This window comes from Sparus aurata, chromosome 1, assembly GCF_900880675.1.
Source record: "Sparus aurata chromosome 1, fSpaAur1.1, whole genome shotgun sequence".
NCBI classification, from domain to species: Eukaryota; Metazoa; Chordata; class Actinopteri; order Spariformes; family Sparidae; genus Sparus; species Sparus aurata.
In genome coordinates this window covers 6,104,743-6,131,443 of record NC_044187.1, presented here as the reverse complement: position 1 = coordinate 6,131,443, position 26,701 = coordinate 6,104,743, and the positions used below count along the sequence as shown (strand labels likewise).

The window sequence follows — 26,701 nt, the reverse complement described above, 5'->3', positions numbered from 1 at the left end:
CGTACCCCCACCCAGGATTACCACCAAAAATAAGAAAGGCAAAATAACAAACATGGCAAATCCTTGAAAATGCCCGGCAGCTTTCTGGTTAGGGTGCTCAGTCAGAAACACAACATGCAGCAACAACTTAACAAAAGAGATGACCACTACACTTAACTAAAGGCCACTTACACAAAGTAAACCAAACCAAACCACATCTACCTCACCTCATGGACATTCAGATCCCGGACGAGCCCCCAATTGTTACGACCAGGGCCTAGGGGAAACCCTGGCGCAACAAGAAAATGAGACTCCCCTCTTCCTGTTCCCCAAACACCACCAGCAGCGAACGTTTTTAACAAAGTTTTATTCAAAACCAACACATTCTCAACAATCATGCATGCTGGCAGCCTGGGTCAATGGAGGAGAGCCCCCAGGAACTGGAGAGGAGCCGGCCTTTAAACCCATGACTCCAGGAAAGCAGCCAATCAGCTCCATGGGGCAACCTACAACCAATCTCACACACACACTCATACTCTCACTCAGGTAAAAGAGGGATATTAAAAGACAGACAAACATTTATGACCTCTAGGGTCGTAACACAAGCCATGACGTCAGACGTAAGAGACAAATTAACCGCATTACCGTTTGACGAGGTCAGAGGTCAGACAACGTTGGCTTGGCTCTAATGTGACGTATGTATAATAACAGAAATGTAGACGTTGATTAACTGTCAGTTGGTGACGTGCAGTTGCTGTTTAAGTGGCTGAAAGTTAATATAACTACGAGTTAAAATGACTAGAAACAGTTTTAACACGAATGAAGATTAAAATACGGCTTCTGTTTTTACCTGTGGTAAGTTGTGATGACGTGAGCAAGATATTAACTGACATACCTCGAAAATGTATATTCTAAATGCTAATGCTAGCTTACTGTTTTAGCAGATAATCCAGCTGTATGCTAGCTGCCCAGTATCAAGTGGTGGAAAGTAGCTAGCGTTGTTTTAACATTAATTAACTTATTAAATACTTAATTATGTCATATTCTGCTTTAACAACACTTGACTATGTTTTCAAATGCTACTTCTACTTGACTACAATTCAGACAAGCATATTTTCAACTGTAGTTAAGTGGCTTTGATTCCTTTGAGATGTGATTTCTTCACTATTGGTTTACTGTCGATACCAACCTGATTAGATTTAAGGGGTTTATTGTGCATTATGAAGTCTAAATGATAATTAAAGAGCATTTTATTACTTATACTTTTACCTGACTGATCCGAGGATCTTCTTCCAACACTGCAAAAGGCAGAAAAAGTTTGCTTCTACCTCATAAAGTTACCTGGATATCTAGAAGCTTAAAGGAGCCTGTTTTTTTACATATCCAGTCCCTCTTGGATCGCTTTGGATCAATTCTTAAAACTTATTAGAAAAAAAAATAAAAGAAATAGAGCTTGTTCTGACCCTTTTTCATACCGCGACTTTCTCACGTGAGATTATGCGCGAGGTTTTGACCGGTCCGGATGTGCATTGTATTAATATGTAATGAGGTGCGCGTTGATTGGCCACAGGAAGGACAGAGCCGCTTGCCTGCATGCACACAGACTCCACAACATAAACAGCCCCCTGTCATGGCACATACACTAAATGACGAACCTTACGGAATTCAGGCATTTACGTACGAGCCGGAGTCGGAAACCGAACGGGAGAGTGAAGAGGCAAATACGGTGGAAGAGACACGTTTACAGCAGGACGTCTCTGAATGGTAAATTCTTTTTTTTTTCCTTCTTACTTTTCACACTCGTGTTTTACATGTAAGACCTGAGTTTTAATGCTGGCGGTGACGATGTATGGCGTGAAAATGACAGAGAAATAAGCAGATTCGGCATGCTCACTCAGAAAGTCTGACTGAGGACGGCTGTGAGCCGATGCTTAATATGCAAGTAGCCTCCTGTGGTAACGTCACCACAGGAGCAGAGTCAAAATCTCGTGCTTTAGGAACGCGCACTATTGTGCGCTATTCCTGTTCGGAAAAAGAGCCAAAGCGAAAAAAATAAGCCACTTTCAGACTCCAGCTTTTCAGGCAAGTTTCAACAGAGGTCCAACACCAATATGCATGATTTAACGAGAGAAATTGCGATTTCCGGGTGATGACTCCTTTAAGACCTGGACATGTTACAGAGGAACAGGTGATGAGCAAACCAGAGCAAAATCTACCAAGAAACCAGACAGACAACTCCAGAGGTGTTTCATGTCTGCTGGATGTGTAAGTAAGCACTTATTTTCTAACATGAGCCATAATAACTTTAGTTAAATAGTGATGTCACAGTAGTCTCTCTCTTGTTAGCTAGTTGTTAAGTTACTCAGGAGTAAGATATGAACTAGCTTCTAACTCTGTGGTGGCAGATGAGAGTACGTGCTTGTGTAACATGTGTTGTTTGGTGAGGCTAATAACAGGCAAGTCTCAGAGGACTCACTTAGCTAACAAATAATATGCTTTAATTTGAAACTGATATGCCAATTAAGAAAAACATGGAGGGGTTTGAAGAATGTAGTTTGTTGATTTAGTTGTAGTTTCTACTTCTGCTGCTAGATGGCAGTGAAGAGCCACATTTGACTTGTAGATAGAAGATAGTGTTTATTATATAACAAACCATTTTGTGTTCATGTTCATTGTTTCATTGTTTCATGTTTTTCTCGTGTGTGTTTTTCATCTTGTTTTTTTTTTGTTTTTTGTCAAAACACCATTATAGTTTTAATATTCTTTGCTTGTTTGAATCAACAGCTCCAGCACCACCATCAACATTCAGGATTCAAGATGTTCATTTTCACCCTGGTTTTACAAGTACACTGGTGTGAAAGTCTTCTGCTTAGAGACTCCACTACAGAAATGGTCCCCCAGGAACAAGGTCAGAGGTAGGCCTAGACGATATGAAAATGTTAAATGTTGCGATTATCCTGATAATCATCAACCTATCCTTAAATATATTTATTGCGTCGCAGATAGGACACATCTTTTGTAGCTGAAAAACAGTCCACCACAGAATTTTAGATAGGTAATCATAAGCTCTTCCTGCACAAATAAAGGATAATTAATGGTGGTAACCTCATCCATCGGTTATTTTTAGTTTGGAGTCCAAGTGTTTTGGGCTCTGGTAAAGTTATAAGATATGAAGGTAGTCCACTTCTCTGTGAGCAGAAGCCACACTAGTCATTCTGAAACCTTAAGTTGTCAATCAACACCCTGGGGTCAGCCTTTCCAGTGAGGATAAGAAGTATGACAGACTGTAAACTGCAGCCCATCCTCATCATGCATATTAATAATGTGAGAAGGAGTCAGGCTTGTCTTCACAGCTTGATCTCAGTCTCATGCTCACTCTGATGACCACAGAGGAACGTTGTCTTTCAAGAACACATCATTCTCCACTGAAAGACGTTTATTGAGGTGTGTTATATTTGGTGTGTACATGATTTATCTGCTGATGAGCTTTAACATCTCTGAAGCCTTAAAGAAAGATAAGAGGAGCAGCGATAAGTTTACCCGCAGCAGCAAGTGGATTTATTATCTCCCTTCTCTCCGTGCCAAGGTAGGTTATATCTTCATCTAAACTGTAAAGCATTTATCACTCTTATTCAGAGCAACATAAAGTGGATTTATATCAATACACACTGTGACTCTTTTGTCTTGTATTTCCACATAAAATCTAACAGTCTTGGAACCTTGAAAATGTGAATTGAATTGATGCGTATCCTTAAAGCCATGGTTAGTTAGGGTGAATTTAAAGCTAGAATAATGTTAGCAGTTCATCTGAACAAATGTTTATCCCTTTTTAGAGAGAAACTATTCTTAAAGAAGTCTTAACAATAGAAACATCTTACAAAGACCACTTTTATTCTGAAGGCATCTATTCCTGTGTGGTGTGTGAGTTTACCAAACAGTCTTCCACTAACAAACTGCCATCTGGTGGAGACTGTAACTCATTGCACCACACATTGTTGTCTTGACATGGAGCGCTGTCCCCCTTCAACACTGCAGCTGCTGGTTGAAGACATTTCTTTTGTTTCTCTCTTACATGGTTCATCATGACTTTATATGTGACTTTTGTTTTTAGTGCTGTAATGATGGCAAGTCGAAAGGAAGTAAAGCACCAGGGGTCGACTGATGTGGATTTTTCTGGGCTGGGTGGTTATTCGACATAATCAGCTAGGGCCAATAATCAGTCTGCCCCTCACAAGTACCAGCAGACATAAAGACTTTGTTTCCTTTACAAGAGTAAATGCAATCGTTACCTCTACCCCTGTTAGAAACCCACAGAACAGGTCTCTTATTCTTAAATAATCAGCATTAAGAGGTCCATATACAGTTTACAAAACAATAAAATGACTAGTTAAGTCAGTCAGTTACTGACTACATGCACATTAAAAAGTCTAGTTTAACAGCTTCACATCTGTCTGCTGCCAACTGTGCTGACCATAGAGGGACATTATCTTTAAAGAGGGAATGTTTCTCTGTTACAAGCAGAAATGTTTATTGATATATTTAGTGTAATGATTCATGTGATATGATTGATCTTTCATACATTGACCTGCTGATGTGCTTTAATTTCTCAGGAGTCACACTGAGATGAGAGGAGCAGCTATGATTTTAAAAGTGACAGCGAGTGGATTCCTGATCCTCCTTCTCTCTGTTCCAGGTAATGTATGTCTATATTTACATTGTTGGGCATTTAGTTACTCAGAGCAAGTTAAAAGGTATTTTTTAGAATTATATGAAAATAAATGATTACCTAAATGATATTTTTCTAGATTGTTTGTGTGATATGATGCCAAATGTTGTTTTTGTTGTTGTTCATGTTTCCCTCTGTGTCACAAATGAAATCTTACAATTTCATACCTAGAAAATAACAAGACAGTGACTAGTGTTTTAACTGGTGTTGGCAAGGGGCAGATCAAACGTCACCTTCTTCATGTTTTCTCCTCCAGATGCTCCAAAGCTTCCCTCTGTGTCAGTGAGCCCCTCTGGTGAAATAATGGAGGGCAGTTCAGTGACTCTGACCTGTAGCAGTGATGCTAACCCAGCAGCTAATTACACCTGGTACAAGGAGAACCAAACACTGATTCAAACACCAGGAGTGAAGTTGCATTTCCCCTCCATCAGCTCGGAAGACAGACGTATCTATCACTGCAAGTCTGAGAATCAAAATGGACAGATCTACTCTTCATCTCTCTTCATAGATCTCCAGTGTGAGTACAAAACATTTACATATGAGGCATATGGTTATTAGATTTAAAGTGTTTAGTACATTTGATTTATTGTTTTGTCTTGCTCACCTCAAAGAGTTGAGTTGCATTAATAGGTTACATTTTTTGATCACTACTTTGAACTTTGGACTCCTGAACTCATTACAAAGTGCTTCGAGTCGTCCTGGCTCACCTCAAAACCAGTTTACCACTCACACTGGACCCCTACCAATTCTCCTACCACCAGAACAGGAGTACAGAAGATCTACAGAGCTTCACTCTGCCCTCTCCCACCTCGACAACGGTAACACCTACGTGAGAATGCTGTTCATCGACTTCAGTTCAGCATTCATCACCATCATCCTCTCCAAACTGATCACCAAACTCAGTGACCTCGGCATCAATACATCCCTCTGTAACTGATTCTGGACTTCCTAACCAGCAGACCACAGTCTGTTAGGTTAGATCACCTCACCTCCTCAACCCTCATCCTGAACACTGGCGCTCCACAAGGATGCTTGCTGAGCCCCCTCCTTTACTTCCTCTTCACCTACGACTGCACATCTGCACATGGTTAAAACACCATTGTCAAGTTCGCAGACGACACAACGATGATTGGTCTCATCAGCAACAACGATGAGTCGGCCTACACGGAGGAGGTCCAGCACCTAACGGCGTGGTGCGCCAACAACGACTTGGCTCTCAACACCAAGAAGACCAAAGAGCTCATTGTGGACTACAGAAAGTCCAATGATGGCACACACACCCCCATCCGTATCAATGGAACAGAGGTTGAGCGTGTCACCAGCTTCAAGTTTCTGGGTGTCCACATCTCCGAGGACCTCTCTTGGACCCTCAACACCTCCACCCTGACCAAGAACATTCACCAGCGTCTTTTCTTCCTGAAGAGACTAAAGAAAATCCATCAGTCTCCTCAGATTCTGGTGAACTTCTACCGCTGCACCATCGAGAGCATCCTTACCAACTGTGTCACAGTTTGGTATGGCAACTGCTCTGTGTCTGAGCAGAAAGCACTGCAGAGGGTGGTGAAAACTGCCCAACGCATCACCGGTTCCTCACTCTCCTCCATTGAGGCTCTCCAGAGCAAGCGATGTCTACGAAAGGCGCGTAACATCGTCAAGGACTGTTCCAACCCCAACCACAGACTGTTCACCCTCCTCCCCTCCAGGAGGCACTACAGGTCACTCTGCACCCGGACCAGCAGGTTCAGGGGAAGCTTTTTCCCTGCGTCTGTCACCCTTCTGGACTCCACACCTCGGTGCACATACTGTACCTCGACCGACTTATGCTCTATTTATATACTGTAAATACTGTAAATCTGTCTATAATCTCCTGCAATATTTATTCTGAACACACTTGCACTTTACTGCTTCTTTTTGCACTTCTGGTCAGATGCTTACTGCATTTCATTGTCTCTGTACTTGAACTGTACACAATGACAGTAAAATTGAATCTAATCTAATCTGAACTCAATCACTTCCTGTTATGCTTCATGAAAATGAAGTAAATCTGAATGTAATGTAACATTCAGTGATGGAGGATAAAATGTTGTTTCAGGCTCCTGATTCAGTATCTCTGATGGTTCACTGCCCTCTAGTGGGGAAGTTTAAGTGTGGCACATTCAGGCTTCATCACTGTGAGTGCTTCCTCCTCTGTCTGCTTTAAAGGGTCAGTTCACCCAAATTACAAAAAGACACTTTCTCTCTTACCTTCAGTGGTGTGTAGCCATGCAGATAGTTTTGTTCTGTTTCAGTTATCAATCTGAACCACCTAAATGAGCCACATTGATTAAAAACCGTTGTGTGTCCTCATCAGATCCTACCAGTCTTCTTGAACTATGTGTGTCACATGTTCATGTGCTGTTAACACTAACAGATGTGGGAGTTTCTCTCGGCTCAGTGTTCTGCTTTTCTCTGCACACTGCAGCAACCTGACTACAGAGTGAACAGAGAAGAAACAAACCAGGAAACAGCAACAACATGTCATTCTCCATCCTCTCTTATAATGAACCCTCTGCTCTTCATCCTCTTCAGTCAAACTGCCTCGTGGTTCACAGGTACAATGCATTCCTGTTCCTTCACTACACCTGCAGACTGTGTGACATCCTGCCTCAGAGCACAGAGAGATGAACTGTAGAGGGCAGCTGTAAATATTTACAATAAGCAATGTGACTTAATGCATCCCATACTGCATTTACATTGAATTCATACTTTGCAAGACAACTTTAGTACGATGTGGGTGTTGGCTCACACTTGGCACGCCATGTATGTTAATAACCTGAAGAGGAAGGAAACGTAGTGGTTTAAGAGCCTGATATCTGACTTCTGCTCACTCAGAACTGAGGAACGGCTTCTCTCAAGACGACGTCCGTCTTCATTGTAAGTAGAATTGTTTGTAGATGTGACTGATACTGTAAACCTCCTGTGTGCATCATTATTTTATCTGCTGACATGTTTTATTGTCCCTGAAACCTCACAGAGAGATCAGAGGAGCAGATATGAGTTTAACTGCAGCAGTGAGTGGATTTGTCGTCTTCCTTCTCTCTGTGTCAGGTACAGTTACATTTACTGCATTTAAAGAGGGAATCTGGACTTTTGCATGAAGTAGCTGTGTGCTCAGCACTTTTACACGCTGTAAACTGAGAATATTTTGGGTTTTCAGAACTTTTCCCTTCTCATCCTGTTTAATGTGTTCTAAAGTCGACCCTGGCTGCAGAAGCAGCAGCTCATGTGGAGGACGATTAGTTTGTATCTGCAGCTACTTTTATCACAGTGAAGTTTTTTGGAGGGATATTGTTCTCACAGTAAAACCCCAAAAACTGACTGTACTTCTTGTATATGATCGTACATCCGCACCACTCCCTGCTAGTTCTGTTAGTGCTGTCTGACCTCAGTGTGATGTTTCCATGCTATATGCAGACAGCTTATCATTACATCATAGCTGCTTGAAGCGTTTGACACCTCAGTGTTCTGCTTTTATTTTTGTAGTTTTCACACTCAGCAGCATCCTGATCACAGAGTGAACAGAGAGAACTGACCAAGAACAGCACAGACTCTAATCAATAATATTTCTCCTCTTATCCTGGTCAGTAAACTGCATTAAAGGTCACAGGTTCAATACATTCCTGTTCACTTCACTGCACCTTCAGACTGGGTGCACACTGAGTGTAGCTGTAGAAAGCATGTTCACATCTTCCACTCTTCCTTTGTTTGTGTTCATCCTGGTGTCATTCAGAAATAACATACAAAAGTCATAAAGTGTTATTTATTTAAAGCATTAGTTAGAAAGTGCCTATTAAAGGGAAGTTAACATGTGGGTGGAGTAGCATTATTATTTTGTGCAACTTTTCTTCAGCATCTCAGAAAAGTGTGTAAAATATGTTTTTATTAATTTTCTGTGTGGAAGACTTTTTGTTGACGCATGATTAAGAACTGTTGATGACAGTAATTAGTCTGATAATCGAGGATTTTGAAGCACGTCCATGTTACCTTTCCTCCACATCATATTGGTAGTTTGATCACCTTTTGTCTCATTAACTGATTGTTAACTGAAGTTATTCAGTGTCATTGTGTTTTCTGATGTTCTCTGTGTTACAGTGATACAGGGTCAGAATGACTGGGGAGTGACTTACAGCTCTACTAAGATCTGTGCCTTAAAAGGATCAACAGTGGACATGAGCTGCACCTACATATACCCATCCACTGTACAGAGAGTTAAGAATAGATTCTGGTTTGGAAAATATATTGATTATATTTATGTGGATCTGAAAACAGACCCACAGTATTCAGGTCGTGTGCAGTATTTCTTTGGTAACAACATCTGCACTCTGAGAATCACAGACCTGAGAGAGAGCGACTCAGCTGAGTACAAGTTCAGATTCATTACAGAACAAACAGGTGGGAGTTATTATGGTACACCTGGAGTCACGTTGTCTGTCACAGGTAAGAGTTTCATCTGAATATTAATTAATTTAGTTGAAAGTGTTTAATTTATTCAAATCACTGTAAATGTTTGTAAACATCTTATATATGTAATTATGAACATAATTAACATTGTTCATTACCACATGTTTACAGAGCCTCTCAAGCTGCAGGTGCATCGATCACATTCAAATACTTACCTGACGTGTGTCAGCAGTTGTGATGGTCAAACTTCCTTCGTGTGGTTCAAGAATGGAAAGAAAATAGCTCAAAATAACAGGTATTACTATCCAGATGTCGTTGGTCACGCAGACGAGTACACCTGTGCTGTCAAAGGTTCTGAGAAGTTTCCCGTCTCCTCCAGTGTGTGAGTTTACTTTCTGTTCCATCTAATGGAGACTTTAACATGTTGATGTAACTCAGTGGTATTTGGTGATTTGTTGTACAGAAGTGATTGACAACCAAACAGCTGCACTAAGATTCTAGACTTGTTGAATAAATACTTGTTTTTTTGTGTCTTGACTCCAAATTAAGCCACAAAATAACAGATCACAGATCCGTCTGTATCTTCAATTTATTCAAGGACTTTTTTTAAGTCTGGTCCGTCCACAAGAGTGAACAATATTTAGTCACATGATTGTTCAGATGTGAAGAGTTATAAGATATTATTCCTACTTGTGTTTTGAATGTTAGTATGCAGAACTTTATCGAACTTACCTACTAGAGTTCATCAGTAAACATGAAAGTGTCCAAAGACACTGAACCAGTATAATTTCCTTGATCACTGATGAACTATGAAACATTTTGTCTGTGATCTTTATGTTTATTTGGATTTATGGTGATTAGGTTGAAGTAAGATTAATTAGTTTGCTATTTCTGATTTCTCTCTATTTCCAACATGGACCTCCATTGTCAACACACATATTAAAATTGAATGAAATGTTTTTATTTGTTCTCCTCCAGATGCTCCAAAGCTTCCCTCTGTGTCAGTGAGTCCCTCTGCTGAGATAGTGGAGGGCAGTTCAGTGACTCTGACCTGTAGCAGTGATGCTAACCCAGCAGCTAAATACACCTGGTACAAGAAGAATGGAGATCCAGACCTTCATCCTCTCAGTAAAGAACCACAGCTTGTCTTCAGCTCCATCCAGTCCTCTGACTCTGGAGAGTATTACTGTACAGCTGAGAACGAGCTGGGGAGGAGGACTCCTGAATACATCTCTATTAATGTGACATGTGAGTGAAACACAGCTGATTTAAATCAACTTATGACAAGGTTTAAAAACGTTATTACCCAGTCAGGTGTTTTGCTGATAGTGCACTTTCTCCAGCTCTGCCTGTTTCACCTTCACAGTCTGCTGCTGTTGTTCACTGAGCAGCTACAGTAGATGATGAAATGATTTTGATTTACAAACTGTTTCCGGATCTGCACAGATGTTCATTGATCCAGAAAACCACCTCTAAAGTTTCAGATGCTGCCACACATAAATACACATCCAACATGTAATGTGTCCAGAGTCCTGTTATCAACTCTGTCTCTGAGGAATGATCTGTAGTACTTATATACTAGTTTGTGTTGCCACGAATATTTTGATGGAAACAAAATTGCTGTCTTCATTTCATTACATGGCCATGTTTTTAGAATTGTTGGAAGAGAAAACGTTTCGTTCCCCACACAGTTAAATTACAGAACCAGCGTCATCAGTTGGTGCCATGAATTCACTGGAGATCGGAATTGATATCATTTTCTTTTCCAGTTCCCCAGTATTTAGAACACATTTGAAACACATTTGTGTGATGTCATTTACCACAGCTTACTCTTAAAAATGGAACAGGAACAAGTTGCTCTAACACACACACAATCACACAAACTTTTTAAATATATGCGTTACATTGTTTGTCTGGCAGAAGGCACTGTGGAGTTTATGTTTCAACCTGATCTCTATGTCATGTACTATACTACATGTGTCCACAGCCTGACAGATAGTCCACCTATACTGAGCAGGACATTCACTGATTTAACACGCAGACATGCACTGTTATCCAGAATATCTTTGTTTTTATCTTGTTTTATCTTATTTTATCACTCTATTGGACCAACGGAACAAAACATGCTGTAACACTCTGAATAACTGTCTGTTTTCTTTTAATCACCATTTCTTAGTATCAGGGAAATCAGTGGCTGCTGGAACAATCACTGTCGTTCTCCTGGCTATCATTTCTCTCTCTGTCTTCCTGTGGATCAGGTGAGCAGTTCTGTTCTACTGAATCACTGAATGTACAATCACCGCAAAATGGAATTAAAACATTCAGGTGTTTATGTTTTAATTAACTGTTCTAACCAGGAAAAAGAGGGCTTCCAGGGAATCTACTGAGGCTGAAGAGAGACCAGACGACAGGGAACAGGTGAGGATAGTTCTGTATTTAACTGTAGAAGACATAAAACCCAGTCTGGCTCCTGTTTATTCATACTGCTGAGTCACTCAGTGTCTTTAAGGGCTTCTAGAAAACTCATCTGACAGAGGAGGACTTCATGTTGCACTTTTGACAACAGGGATATTAGTTCCATTATTACCACAGCTGCTTCTGCTTCAGCTGTTTTCATCCTGGTTTTAATCCTCTGTAAGAATGCACTGTTCAAATGAAAGACTCATATAAAATATGTATCTGAAAGTAATTCTGTTTATGTCTACCTGAGCAGGGACAGCCGGAGGAGCAGGAGGACTTTCATTACGCCAGCGTCCACTTCTCCAACAACCAGGCAGATAATCTGTACTCCAACATCAGACCATCTCAGCCTCGAAGACACGTGGAGCAACAGGAAGTCGAGTACGCTGCTGTCAGAAATAACAGTGCCAGTACCGCCCCGAGGTGAGCGGCTCTTCATACAGGAACACTGTGCAACATTAAAATGACTCAACTTTAAAAATACATCTGATCTGTCTTCATTATTATCACTGTTGAGATGAGAATTGTTTTATTTCATGCAATATCTTTTCTTCTTCTCAGAGCCAGAGGTCAGGGAGCTGCAGAGGATCCAGCTGTGTTGTACAGCACCGTCAACAAAACCCGCTGACCTGCATTTATAATCTGATATTTCTGTTTCTTCATAACATTTGTATTAAAGCAGGAATATGCAATAGAGACAATTATATATCTTAGAGAAGCTCAGATTTATGAACTAAACATACACCAGTGTTCAGCTTAGTGGAAGAATGTGTGAAGTATTTTATGACTTTATTATCCATTTAATTGTAAATATAACTAGTAACATGCTTTTTACAGCAACCTGATGATCGAAAGTTCAATATTCAGTGAACTTTCATCTTTTATCTTTGAATTACTCTCTGACAACTGTTCTTCTTCTGCAGCCTCCAAAACACACCTGAAGTAGTTGTACAACAGGTGATGTGATGCCTCTCAGGTGTTGGAGCTCATGATAGGGATTAAATACTTTGTGAGTTACTCTCAGACCAAACTGTAGGAGTCTAAGACCAAACCCCAATTAGAAGAGTTGTGATCTAACGATATTGACAACAAACAGAATATTTTAAATTGAAATACTAATAGTGTTAATATTACAAGTATGATAGCAGCTTGTACATAATACATTGCCACTTTATTTTTCTTTCCCTTCCCACTTTGTCGTGGTAGGTGATGATAATGCACCTTAACACTGGTTGAGTGTAATTGTTGTTTTTGTACACATTAGTACAGTTATGGTAAGAGGCTCTCTCTCCACCTCCCTACACTTGTATTGTAAGTGTAATTAATTTGCCAGAAAACAGACAAAACACACAGTAAACAAAGTTAAAGATGAATTTGACTGAGCATAATTGTTTCCAAATTCTATAGAGATGTTGTGATACCGCTATTTGTGCCGCCATAATTGTGTTGTTACAATCTTATATAGTGACAGTCCTGATCCCAACACACCCTTTGGCCTCAACCACTTAGCTCTGCCTCTGTTTTGTGTGTTCACATCTACAGTAGTGTGTCCTGAGTCTTGTTGGGACAGAGGAGTACGACAAAGATCTCTGTAAACTGAGGTTCTTTTTCAGAGGCACACTTCAAACTGAGGGTTATCAGAACTGTCTGCTGTTTCAATGTATTATTGTACTTTTCTTTATAACCAGATTTTCACGAACAAGACCACGCCACAATTTGATGTCAAGATAGTTTATTGAATTGGTAGAAGATTTTGGAAAGGATGGGAAGAGGGGGGTCGAGGTTGATGGCTGAAGAAAGGGAAGGGTCGAGGTCGGTGGATGTAGAGGGAGTTTGAGTGGGGCGCAGATTAGCTGGACCGTCTAGGAACCGGGAGGTTGAGACTCAGAGTGAGGGTACGTCTCAATGGGGGCACGTCTTGGTCGGAGTGGCTTCATCATCTCCCGTGGTTCCTGTGCTGGGATTGCCTGGGTTCCTGATCTGGAGGATCTTCTTCCTGTTGAGTGTCAATGTGGAAGGCTAGACTGCTGGCAGTTCTGTGAGAGGATAATGGAGAAGGAGAGGGTCTGGGGGGAAGGGTTAGAAGAACTTGGGATGAACGGGACAGAACTGGTTAGGCTTGCCTATATAGATTTCATGTGTGATTGGGTCAGGTGGTTAGATTGGCTGAGCCTGGGTGGCGGATCGGCAAGGCGTGGTGGCATGGTCAAGTTCCTGAACCTTAGTTATAATAACTCCATTAAACTATTTCTACTAGATCACTGATGTCTCAGTAGCTGGCTAATGTTACATTGTGTTTTTATTTTGTATATATTAATTGTAAAGTTTTTTATCTGTTTCTCTGCAGCTCAGTTGCCAGAATAAAATCTTGTCATTTTACATTTCTGCATATCCTGAAATTTGTGTCATACGTACTATATCGTGTCATATCAGGAAGTGGAGGGTAATGTGGTGGTGTTTGAGCATTTGTAAGCCCGAAACCAATACATTTTTTAGCAACTGGACATTTCCAAACATGATCTTTTCTGAACCCTAAGAAGTGTTCTTTTTGCCTAAACCTTATCAGACCTATAGCACAGCGTTGCTACAATATACAATTTTAAGTTTTACCTTAAGAAACATATAATACAGATGCAACATAAAAAAGTTTCAACACATTTGTGCGATCGGATTGTTTTTCCTGACCTCTTAGTCTGACGCTTGTGCTTCTGTAACATGTTTATTTTACCCTGGAGATCAATAAAGTATCATACTTACTGAATTTATTGATTGACTGTGTGAACTGTGTCAGATTTATTTCATATTCAGACCATACCTGCAAGGTTGAGCTTTTAACACAACATTAAACATCCCTTAACATAATGTCTTAGAGTGGACAGATGATTGAAACTGGGCTTCAGTGGCCCACCACTTTTTTTTTTATCTCATAATTTTACTATCTAGCCCATCATCGTGACTTTGCCTCATGACTTGAGTTTTTTTTTCATCTGATAATTGATACTCTTTTCTTTCTCACAAATTCTACATTTTAAATCGTAGTTTCACACACGACTTACCATGGGAATATAAGTATTTGTGTGTAATCAAGGCTTGTTTTCATGATTTTATTTTCTTTAATTGACGACTCTGGACTTTCCGAGGCTCCCTGAACTACTCAGTTAAAGTTTCAAGACATGACGTCAGACGTGAGAGACAAATTAATGGCAGTACCGTTTGACGATTTATATTATTTGGACGATTTTATGTACATAAATGCAAATGGACTGAAAGAAAACCCAATATACACTGATTAAAAATTAAATGAGGATATACTTTGATACTTAACAGGACTAACGACAGGAAGGCCTTGAGATCCTCATTGTGATTTTTTATTTATCCACTTATATTTTTGTATTTATTTATTTTTCCACAAAGCCTTTGGGTCCTCTAATTGAGTCGAATGTATGTACCCCATGTTCAGTATTGTTTGTTTGTCATTGGTGGTGAATTTAAATAAAGATTGAGAAAAAAAAAAGAAAAAAAGTACTGTTTGACGAGGTCAGAGGTCAAAGAACGGTCGCGTGGCTCTAATGTGACGTATAATAACAGAAATGTAGACGTTGATTAACTGTCAGTTGGTGACGTACAGTTGCTGTTTAAGGTGGCTAAAAGTTAAATAACTCTGAGTTAAAATGACTAGAAACATTTTAACACAAATGAAGATCAAAATAACGGCTTCTTTTTTACCTGTGGTAAGTTGTGACAATGTGAGCAAGATATAAACTGACATACCTCTAAAATGTATATATTCTAAATGCTAATGCTAGCTTAATGTTTTAGTAGATAATCCAGCTGGATGCTAGCAGCCCAGTATCAAGTGGTGGAAAGTAGCTAGCCTTGTTTTTTAACATTAATTAAGTTATTAAATACTTAATTGTGTCATGATGTGCTTTAACAACAACATGTTTTCAAAATGCTACTTCTACTTGACTACAATTCAGACAAACATATTTTTAGCTGTAGTTAGGTAATGTTAGATTTGGATTCCTTTGAGATCTGATTCCTTCAATATTGGTTTTCTGTCGGTACCAACCTGATTAAATTAAATGTGTATCAATAACGCATCAATACTAAAAGAATATATTAGGTTTAATATAAACTTTTTAAGGGGTTCATCATTGTGCATTATGAAGACTTGACGATAAGTAGAGAGCATGTTGTTGATAATACTTTTACGTAACTGATCCGAGGATCTTCTTCCAACACTACAAAAGGCATAAAAGTTTGCTTCTACCCCATAAAGTTACCTGAATATCTAGAAGCTTAAGACCTGGACATTTTCCAGAGGAACAGGTGATGAGCAAACCAGAGCAAAATCTACCTCATGCTTACTTACACATCCAGACAGACAACTCCAGAGGTGTTTCATGTCTGCTGGATGTGTAGTAAGCATGAGGTATCTGGATGGCAACACATTCTGATTTTTGAGTTTACTTAGTGTAGATTGAATGATTACTAATTGTTCCTCCTCATGTGAGTTAAAGAGTGCAGACAGAGGGAAGCTCACAGCTCCAGGGGTCCTATAGTAGTGTAGTGTCTGTGGTTTGCTTACACAGCCTGGGCTCCAAGACAATAGTGAATAGAGGGAAGACAGGATGGGATAGGACCAGATGCTCCCCGGTAGACAAGGGTGGGAATACGACAGGATAAACATCCCAGGCCCAGGAGCCCTGATCAGCCATGAGGTGGGCATCAGAGATAAGCTACAGGAAAGAGCCCACACCAGAGGTTTGGAGCTGACTCAACCATACATTGTCATCTAAGTTTAAGAAAGACCATCCTGTCTACTTTAGCTGACATCAGCCAAGTTAAGTAACCCCAACAAGAGTTATTTCATAGGGCATCTGTAAGCAGAAAACCACATAGTCATTCTAAACTTTAAGTTGTCGATCAACACCCTGATGTCGCCTTTCCAGTGAGGATATAAGAAGTATGACAGACCGTAAACTGAAAAGCCCATCTCATCATGCATCTTAATAATGTGAGAGGAAGGAAGTCAGGCTTTTCACAGTGACTCAGTCTCATGCATCACTTGATGAGCACAGAAAGAACGTTGTCTTTCAAGAACACATCATTCGACACTGAAGACGTTTATTGAGGTGTGCTATATTTGTTGGTAATGATTTATCTGCCGGACGAGCTTTAAAAACACCCTGAAGCCTTAAAGAAGATTAGAGAGGCGAGAGCGATAAGTTACCCGCAGCAGCCGGGGATTATTGTCTCCTTCTCTCTGTGCAAAGGTAAGATATCTCATTAAATGTAAAGCTTTTATCACTTTATTCAGAGCAATAAAGTCGATTTATATCAATCCCAATGTGAATCTTTTTGTCTTTATTTCCACATAAAATCTACATCTTGGAACCTTGAAAATGTGGTGACGTGATGCGCATCCTTAAAGCCATGGTTAGTTAGGGTTGAAATTTAAAACTAGATAATGTTTAGCAGTTCATATGAACAAATGTTTACCCTTTTAAAGAGAAGCTATCTTAACGAAATCTTAAAACTAGAACCATCTTACAAAGACCACTTTTATTATGAAGGCATTATTCCTGTGTGGTGTGTGAGTTTACCAACAGTCTTCCACGACAACACTGCCATCTGGTGGAGGACTGTAACTCATTGCACACCACACATGTTTGTCTGACATGGAGCGATGTCCCCTTCAACACTTGCTAGCTGCCTGGTTGAAGACATTTCTTTTGTTTCTCTTCTTACCTGGTTCATCATGACTTTTTATATGACTTTTGTTTTAGTGAGCTAACGATGCAAACTCGAAAGGAATTAAGCACCAGGGGTCGACCGATGTGGCTTTTTCAGGCTGGCGGTTTTTCGACATAATCAGCCACGGCCAATAATCAGTCCGCCCTCACAAGTACCAGCAGACATAAAGACTTTATTTCCCTTACAGGAGTAAATTGCAATCGTTACCTCTACCCCTGTTAGAAACCCACAGAACGAGTCTTTCATTCTTACATAATCAGCATTGAGAGGTCCATATACAGTTTACAAAACAATAAAATAACTAGTTAAGTCAGACAGTTACTGACTACATGCACATTAAAAAGTCTAGTTTAACAGCTTCACATCTGTCTGCTGCCTACTGTGCTGACCACAGAGGGACATTATCTTTAAAGAGGAAATGTTTCTCTGTTGCAAGCAGAAATGTTTATTGATATATTTAGTGTGATGATTCATGTGCGATTATTGATTCTTTCATACATTGACCTGCGGATGTGCTTTAATTTCTCAGGAAGTCACACGATGAGATAGAGGAGAGAGGAGAAGCTATGGAGTTTTAAAAGTGACAGTGAAGTGGGATTCCTTATCCTCCTCTCTCTGTTCCAGAGGTAATGTATGTCTATCATTTCCATTGCTGAGCATTTGTATACTCAGAGCAAGTTAAAAGCCTATTTTTTAGAATTATATGAAAATAAATGATTACTAAATGATATTTTTCTAGATTGTTTGTGTGATATGATGCCAAATGTTGTTGTTGTTCATGTTTCCCTCTGTGTCACAATGAAATTCTTACAATTTCATACCTAGAAACAAGACAGTGACTAGTGTTTTAACTGGTGTTGGCAAGGGGCAGATCACACGTCACCTTCTTCATGTTTTCTCCTCCAGATGCTCCAAAGCTTCCCTCTGTGTCAGTGAGTCCCTCTGGTGAAATAATGGTGGGCAGTTCAGTGACCTCTGACCTGTAGCAGTGATGCTAACCCAGCAGCTAATTACACCTGGTACAAGGAGAACCAAACACTGATTCAGACACCAGGGGTGAAGTTGCATTTCCCCTCCATCAGCTCGGAAGACAGAGGGATCTATCACTGCAAGTCTGAGAATAAATATGGACAGATCTACTCTTCATCTCTCTTCGTAGATCTCCAGTGTGTGTACAAAACATTTACATATGAGACATATGGTTATTAGATTTAAAGTGTTTAGTACATTTGATTTATTTTTTTGTCTTGCTCACCTCAAAGAGTTGAGTTACATTAATTTTTTGGATCACTACTTTTAACTCTGGACTCCTGAACTCATCACAAAGTGCTTCGAGTGGTCCTGGCTCACCTCAAAACCAGTTTACCACTCACACTGGACCCCTACCAATTCTCCTACCACCAGAACAGGAGTACAGAAGATCTACAGGGCTTCACTCTGCCCTCTCCCACCTCGACAATGGTAACACCTACGTGAGAATGCTGTTCATCGACTTCAGTTCAGCATTCATCACCATCATCCTCTCCAAACTGATCACCAAACTCAGTGACCTCGGCATCAATACATCCCTCTGCAACTGATTCTGGACTTCCTAACCAGCAGACCACAGTCTGTTAGGTTAGATCACCTCACCTCCTCAACCCTCATCCTAAACACTGGCGTTCCACAAGGATGTGTGCTGAGCCCCCTCCTTTACTCCCTCTTCACCTACGACTGCACAGCTGCACATGGTTAAAACACATTGTCAAGTTCGACAGACGACACAACGATGATTGGTCTCATCAGCAACAATGATGAATCGGCCTAAAGGGAGGAGGTCCAGCATCTAACAGCGTGGTGCGCCAACAACAACTTGGCGCTCAACACCAGGAAAACCAAAGAGCTCATTGTGGACTACAGAAAGTCAAATGATGGCACCCACACCCATCCGTATCAATGGAACGGAGGTTGAGCATGTCACCAGTTTCAAGTTTCTGGGTGTCCACATCTCCGAGGACCTCTCTTGGACCCTCAATACCTCCACCCTGTACCAGGAAGCTTCACCAGCGTCTTTTCTTCCTGAAGAGGACTAAAGAAAATACATCTGTCTCCTCAGATTCTGGTGAACTTCTACCGCTGCACCATCGAGAGCATCCTTACCAACTGTTCACAGTGTGGTATGGCAACTGCTCTGTGTCTGAGGCGAAAGCACTGCAGAGGGTTGTGAAAACTGCCCAACGCATCACCGGTTCCTCACTCTCCTCCATTGAGGCTCTCCAGAGCAAGCGATGTCTACGAAAGGCGCGTAGCATCGTCAAGGACTGTTCTAACCCCAACCACAGACTGTTCACCCTCCTCCCCTCCAGGAGGCACTACAGGTCACTCTGCACCCGGACCAGCAGGTTCAGGGGAAGCTTTTCCCTGCGTCTGTCACCCTTCTGGACTCCACACCTCGGTGCACATACTGTACCTCGACCGACTTATGCTCTATTTATATACTGTAAATACTGTAAATCTGTCTATAATCTCCTGCAATATTTATTCTGAACACACTTGCACTTTACTGCTTCTTTTTGCACTTCTGGTCAGATGCTTACTGCATGTCATTGTCTCTGTACTTGACTGTAAACAATGACAGTAAAATTGAATCTAATCTAATCTGAACTCAATCATTCCTGTTATGGCTTCATGAAAATGAAGTAATCTGAATGTAATGTAACATTCAGTGATGGAGGATAAAATGTTGTGTTCAGGCTCCTGATTCAGTGTCTCTGATGGGTTCACTGCCCCTCTAGTGGGGAAGTTTAAGTGTGGCACATTCAGGCTTCATCACCGTGAGTGCTTCCTCTTCCTCCTCTGTCTGCTTAAAGGGTCAGTTCACCCAAATTACAAGAAGACCACTTTCTCTCTTACCTTCAGTGGTGTGTAGCCATGCAGATAGATTTGTTCTGTTTCTCTGCACACTGGGAGGTTTGGCCTGTTTTTTTTCAAATGTAAGGTGACACTTTTTATCCCAATCTACATGTTGGACATCTCTGCACAGTTTATTAGTCTGAACCACCTAAATTAGCCAAAGTCATTAAAACATTTGTGTGGGCCTCATCAGAACTTACCAGTCTTCTTGAACTATGTGTGTTACAGGTTCATGTGTCGTTAACATGAACAGACATGGGAGTTTCAGTCAGCCGGCACAGCATGTAGCAGGAAGTTAAGTACAATTGGCAGTTTGAACTGAATCATGTCCAGTTGTCAAACATATTGCTCAGCTAATGGTCAGGTGGTGTGTGACTTACGGTTATAACTTACTGCTTTAACTAGTAGCAACAAGATTAAATGTGTCCTCTTTTCTCATCTGTTGTTGAACGGCCTTTTCTGGTGTCAGTTGGATTTTGGCAGTGAAACAGGTTTAGAAACCAACAGGTTATGATGTCATCGTCATGTCTGTTAATAGCCTAAAGAGGAGGTACATCTAGTGGTTTAAGAGTGTGATATCTGTCTTCTGCTCACTGACAACTGAGGAACGGCTTCTTTCAAGACGACGTCCGTCTTCATTGTAAGTAGAATTGTTTGTAGATGTGACTGATACTGTAAACCTCCTGTGTGCATCATTATTTTATCTGCTGACATGTTTTATTGTCTCTGAAACCTCACAGAGAGATCACAGGAGCAGATATGAGTTTAACTGCAGCAGTGAGTGGATTTGTCGTCTTCCTTCTCTCTGTGTCAGGTACAGTTACATTTACTGCATTTAAAGAGGGAATCTGGACTCTTGCATGAAGCAGCTGTGTGCTCAGCACTTTTACACGCTGTAAACTGAGAATATTTTGGGTTTTCAGAACTTTTCCCTTCTCTTCCTGTTTAATGTGTTCTAAAGTCGACACCTGGCTGCAGAAGCAGCAGCTCATCTGGAAGGACGATTAGTTTGGTATCTGCAGCTACTTTTATCACAGTGAAGTTTTTTTGGAGGGATATTGTTCTCACAGTAAAACCCCAAAAACTGACTGTACTTCTTGTATATGATCGTACATCCGCACCACTCCCTGCTAGTTCTGTTAGTGCTGTCTGACGTCAGTGTGATGTTTCCATGCTATATACAGACAGCTTATCTTTATATCATAGCTGCTTGAAGCAGTTTGACACCTCAGTGTTCTGCTTTTATTTTGTGGTTTTCACACTCAGCAGCATCCTGATCACAGAGTGAACAGAGAGAACTGACCAAGAACAGCACAGACTCTAATCAATAATATTTCTCCTCTTATCCTGGTCAGTAAACTGCATTAAAGGTCACAGGTTCAATACATTCCTGTTCACTTCACTGCACCTTCAGACTGGGTGCACACTGAGTTTAACTGTAGAAAGCATGTTCACATCTTCCACTCTTCCTTTGCATTGACCATGAGTAACTAAGCTCAGACTTTGTTGGTATTCTCTGTTTGTGTTCAGGCTCATTCCATTCAGAAACAATATTAAAGCCATGAACCATTATTTTTATCAGGAGTTAGACAGTTACCAGAAAAGGGAAGTTAACGTGTGTGGGTTAATGTTAAATGTTACTACTCTGTGTAAAATGATTTGTCTTTGTGAATTGATCAAAGCAGATGTCTTCTTGTGTTACAGTGATACAGGGTCAGCATGGCTGGGGAGTGACTTACAGCTCTACTGAGATCTGTGGCCTTGAAAGGATCAACAGTAAACATGAGCTGCACCTACACATACCCATCCTGGAAATATGGCCGTTATACTAAAGTTAAGGAAGCATTCTGGTTTACCAAAGAGAGAAGATATCAACCTGTGGATCTGAGAACAGACTCAGATTATCAAGATCGTGTTGAGTCCAGATGTTCTAAAAAGAGATGCACTCTGAGAATCACTGACCTGAAAGAGAGCGATTCAGTTGAGTACAAGTTCATGTTCATAACAAACCAACCAGGTGGGAGATATTACTGGTTCACCTGGAGTCACTTTGAGAATCGCAGGTAACATTTTCGATCATATTAAATTATTTCCAAATGTTCAACATCTGAAGAACAATAATATTAATGTGTTGTGTGTGTATGTTGACAATTTGTCTAAAATAACACTCATGTTCCTTCTTCACATCCAGATCTCCAGGTGCAGGTGACCACATCCTCACATTCTGGCTCGAGAGAGCTGAAGTGTCACAGCAGTTGTCGTCTACCTGATCGTTCTTCTACATCTGGTACAAGAATGGACAGAAAATTCAGTCACAAACATCTTCTACTTATTCAGTCACCTATGATTATGCAGACAGTTATTCCTGTGCTTTGAAAGGACATGAGAACTACGGCTCTCCTCTAGTCTGTGAGTTTGATCCTCTGTATCAGGAAAAGACATGCAGACACACTGGCTTCTAAAAGTTGTAGATGCAGCAGAATTATATGTAACTGAATAACGTCAAACTGCTACAACTAGAGGAGAAGCAACATTCACACTGTCAGGACTCTGCAAACAGGACCTGAACACAACCAGCATGTACAGTCTGGATAACTACGGAAGAGGATTAGGGCCACATGTGAATTTTTTTTTAGTTCTGACTTTAAAGTCAGAATTCTGAGATTAAAGTCAGAATTCTGACTTTTTCTCAGAATTCTGAGAATAAAGTCAGAAGTCTGGCACATGTAAATTTTTTTTTGAGTTCTGACTTGTCTCAAAAAATTCTGACTTTAAAGTCAGAACTAAAACAAAAAAAAAAAACCTCACGTGGCCCTAATCTTCTTCCGTAGATAACAATCATAGTTGCCAACTCTCCCGATTCACGCGGGAGACTCCCGATTTTTAACCCTATCTCCCTCGATGCTCCCGGTCAGTAATTTCTCCCGTTAATCTCCCGATTTTACAGTAAAGGAAACAAGTAAGATTGTGTCCCTATATTTGTTGCAGTATCTGGCAACCCTGGCCTGCCTGTGTGGATGGGTGTGTGATTGTTCCTGATAAATCCCGCAATCCGGCTTTTCCGACCTAAAATTAGGGCTCTCGTGAATCATGGCAATCCGTTCTTTCTTTTTTTTTGGGGGGGGCGGGGCGTTGCGCAAGGCACCGTCGGTCGGGTATTGATAAACATAATGACATTTGATTTTGATGATGACGTGATTTTTGTCGGTTTAATATCACGAGCGAATGGGGAATTTAAGTTGCACACAGTGAAAGCACCACACCCATTCTTGAAATCGATTATTATTGTCATTACTGCTATTTGTACCGTTGAAGTTGAGTGACTGAAATCCTCGTCATCCTGTTCAAAGGCTGCAACAGGCGACTCATCGAACCGGGGTGAAGTTAGTTTCAGTTTGGATATTCTGTGGATATCGGGTCCAGCTGAGACTTTACTGAGGTTCTCCCAGTGTCAGCAGCAGGAGGACGGTCAGCTCACCTCTCAGAGCCTCGCGCTGAATCACTGAGACTGATTTAGGGACCGTCATTAAATTACTTAGCATAAATAAATTAATACAAAATAACTGCTGTTTTTTAGAATATCTTTCATGTCATGTGACCCAGTTATCTTAAAGTAATACATGTTCATGTTTTCTCCTCCAGATGCTCCAAAGCTTCCCTCTGTGTCAGTGAGTCCCTCTGCTGAAATAGTGGAGGGCAGTTCAGTGACTCTGACCTGTAGCAGTGATGCTAACCCAGCAGCTAAATTACACCTGGTACAAAGGAGAATGGAGACTCACCAAAAGCATCAGGACAGATCTTCACCATCACTGACTTCAGAGCTGAACACAGTGGGAATTATTCCTGTGAAGTCCAGAACAGAAGAGGAAGAAACAAAACCACCGTACATCTGACTGTGGCAGGTGAGTTATCTTCATTCACCTGCACACACACCTGTTTACTGCACCAGAGCAGATTAGCATGTTAATATGTAACAACTCATAACTGGTGCAGAGAAATAACATTTCCTGTCTGCGTTCAGAGACAGTTTTTCTGTAGCTGTGTTCAGGGAGGAACCTCCATCATGTCAGAGGTGGAGGACTCTGACTGACTGATTAACAGACAGCATCACCTGGAAAAGTGATTTATTGATTCTCATCACATATCTGTGTGTATGTTCTAGTGAATTCAACAATGATAATGAACATCATCAAGGCTGACGGTGGTGGGTCGTGATGCTGATTCCTCTTCTTCTCCTGAGTCTGTGGACGAGGTGAAACAATCAGAATCCATCTGCTCTTTTAGTTTCTTCTTCAGACTTCATTTAGTTTTAGTGATATGAGTTCCTCGAATGTTGAATTTTGTATTGTTGTTGGTTGGACTCGATCCAGGAAGAAGAAAAACTCTGAGCTCCACCACTGAACCACAAGAATTTGTCGAGATGATGAGGTGAGACAGAGAGAGAGGCCGTCTTGACAGAACCTCCTCTATATCACAGTTATATAACTTGACTGATCTGATTTGATGGCCGGTTCATGAACGAGGTCCTTTGAGCTTCATTTGTCGTCTCTACTCATCAGTTGGACTCTTGGCCTGTTATGAGGACGTCTCAGACTTCACTGCAGCACAGACAGAAGACACAGAGCAGCAGGAAGACATGCTGTGAAGTCCAGTCAGGTTAGAGACTCCTGCATCCAATAAAACATCCCGACTTTAGATTTACAGTCACAGTCACAACTAAAACTTTACACATGTGTTCTGTTGATTCTCTTCAGATGCAGCTGAACCAGAGGCAGGACTCACCTGATGGACCAAAGAAGTACCACGTTGATAATATCACAGCTTCAACTGAATCATGTCCAGCTGTCAGACATGATTTCTTGGTTTCAGATCAGCTTACTGACTTAAACTGTGAGAGCTTATTTTAACCTGTACAGTCAGTTATATTATAGAAATTGATGAGACTGTTAAACAAAATGTATTTGAAGTTCTACAGAATAATAAATAATGTTTGAAAAGTCTCTGATCAGCTTCTGGGTTTTCACCTGGTCCTGGCTGACAAAGCCACTAAAGTGTGTTCAAAGTGAGACAGTGAGCTGAGAGCATCACATTTTACTTCATGTACAGTTTATATTTTCACACATTAACACCAAACATAAGTCCAGTAGTAAAACACTTTGACAGATGTTACATTTTCCAATTATTTCTGCTGCTGAGTCAAATCAACAGCCAGCTTCCACAACAAGTGAAGGAGCTGTTGGACAGCTCTGTAGGTGAAACATTAGTGTGCAGAACGTTTAAACTTCAGTTTTAAACTAATTATTCTTCTGTTAATGTTTGATTATTTTTGTCACCAGATATAAGACATATAAATTCAACTCTGTCCTTTAGCTTTGGCTTATTTCTGACATTGTCACATTTTGTGTCCATAAGAATGAAATGTGCCACAGTTTAATGGTTCTTTATGATTTGGGATGTTGCTGATATGAAGATGCACAGAGAAAGTTTTTACTGAGGAGGACCTAACTAATATTTAAGCCATAACTCTCTTTTAGGTTCCATTAAATTATTTTGGATTGATTGAATGAAGCAGAGTAGATCCAAGTTCACTTAATGTGAAGCCCTTTCAGAATAAAAGTCCAGGTTTATGCGACACCTTGATTATAAGGGGTGTAAAGTTTTTGATCTGTACCCTGAACTATGGACTCATGAACTCAAACACTTCCTGTGATGCTTCATAAATTATATGTTTTCAGAAAAAAATGTGCATTTCACTGCCTGTGGGAAGAAAGTGTTCTTCAGTCTGTTTGTTTTAGATCTGATGGATCTTTATCCAGCAGGGGTTGTAGCTGATTCTGTGGTCTGTCCAGGGACCATGGTCTCTGGCACGGACCAGTGGTCACTACCACTAGGGGCGCTAGAAACACTGGTCGCGACCAGCTCCTCAGTGGTCGCGACCAGTTGCTCTGTGGCACAGACCAGTGGTCACAACCACTAGGGGCGCTAAATACTACTGACCAGCTCCTCAGTGATCTGCCCTGTGGTCCCTGTGGTCTGTGAAGCGGCTTTAGTATTTTCTCCCCTTTCCGGTCGTTTTGACAGCACTGTTAGCTGGATAAATGTCAGAGACATAATCTTTTGTCTATAAAATACACTATATCAGAAATATCATGATTAATATTTTATTATCATTGATTATGAAGATATGTGGGGTCAGGACCAGCTGGTCTCTGCTGCACAGACCAGTGGTCACTACCACTAGGGGTGCTAAAGATACTGGTCCTGACCAGCTCCTCAGTGATCTGCCCTGTGGTTTCTGTGGTCTGTGAAGCAGCTTTGGTATTTTCTCTTCTTTCCGGTCATTTGGCAGCACTGTTAGCTGGATAAATGTCAGAGATCATAATCTTTTGTCTGTAAAATACACTATATCAGAATTATTATGATTAATATTGTTATTATCATTGA

General features: G+C 40.7%; 2 protein-coding genes and 3 long non-coding RNA genes across 6 annotated transcripts in view; all 5 read left to right on the top strand.

Moving 5' to 3' along the window:
• The window catches only part of LOC115588307 (B-cell receptor CD22-like), a 342,428-nt gene that overhangs the window by 10,099 nt on the left and 305,628 nt on the right, over window positions 1–26,701 (top strand). The window lies entirely within an intron of this gene.
• Window positions 694–4,308, top strand: LOC115587906 (uncharacterized). The gene is made up of 3 exons (XR_003985226.1): window positions 694–834; window positions 2,160–2,244; window positions 2,764–4,308. It is a non-coding gene; the product is annotated as an uncharacterized LOC115587906 (long non-coding RNA).
• On the top strand, window positions 5,498–20,512 carry LOC115587432 (uncharacterized). Of its 2 annotated transcripts, XR_003985052.1 has the most exons (3): window positions 5,498–6,543; window positions 6,798–6,908; window positions 20,486–20,512. XR_003985052.1 is itself a non-coding variant. In XM_030427241.1 (2 exons), the coding sequence occupies exons 1-2, from the start codon at window positions 5,831–5,833 to the stop codon at window positions 6,817–6,819; spliced, it is 735 nt and encodes a 244-aa protein (XP_030283101.1). In that variant the 5' UTR covers window positions 5,503–5,830; the 3' UTR covers window positions 6,820–7,183. The 2 variants fall into 2 exon arrangements, 1 of the variants encoding a protein (XP_030283101.1); XM_030427241.1 differs by lacking the exon at window positions 20,486–20,512 and having other exon boundaries at window positions 5,503–6,543; window positions 6,798–7,183.
• Window positions 24,043–26,701, top strand: part of LOC115587743 (uncharacterized) — a 232,600-nt gene continuing 229,941 nt past the window's right edge. The window contains exon 1 of the long non-coding RNA XR_003985154.1: window positions 24,043–24,159. This is a non-coding gene — a long non-coding RNA (uncharacterized LOC115587743). The remainder of the gene's footprint in view (window positions 24,160–26,701) is intronic.
• The window catches only part of LOC115587750 (uncharacterized), a 219,348-nt gene continuing 217,479 nt past the window's right edge, over window positions 24,833–26,701 (top strand). Inside the window, exon 1 of the long non-coding RNA XR_003985155.1 lies at window positions 24,833–24,913. This is a non-coding gene — a long non-coding RNA (uncharacterized LOC115587750). The remainder of the gene's footprint in view (window positions 24,914–26,701) is intronic.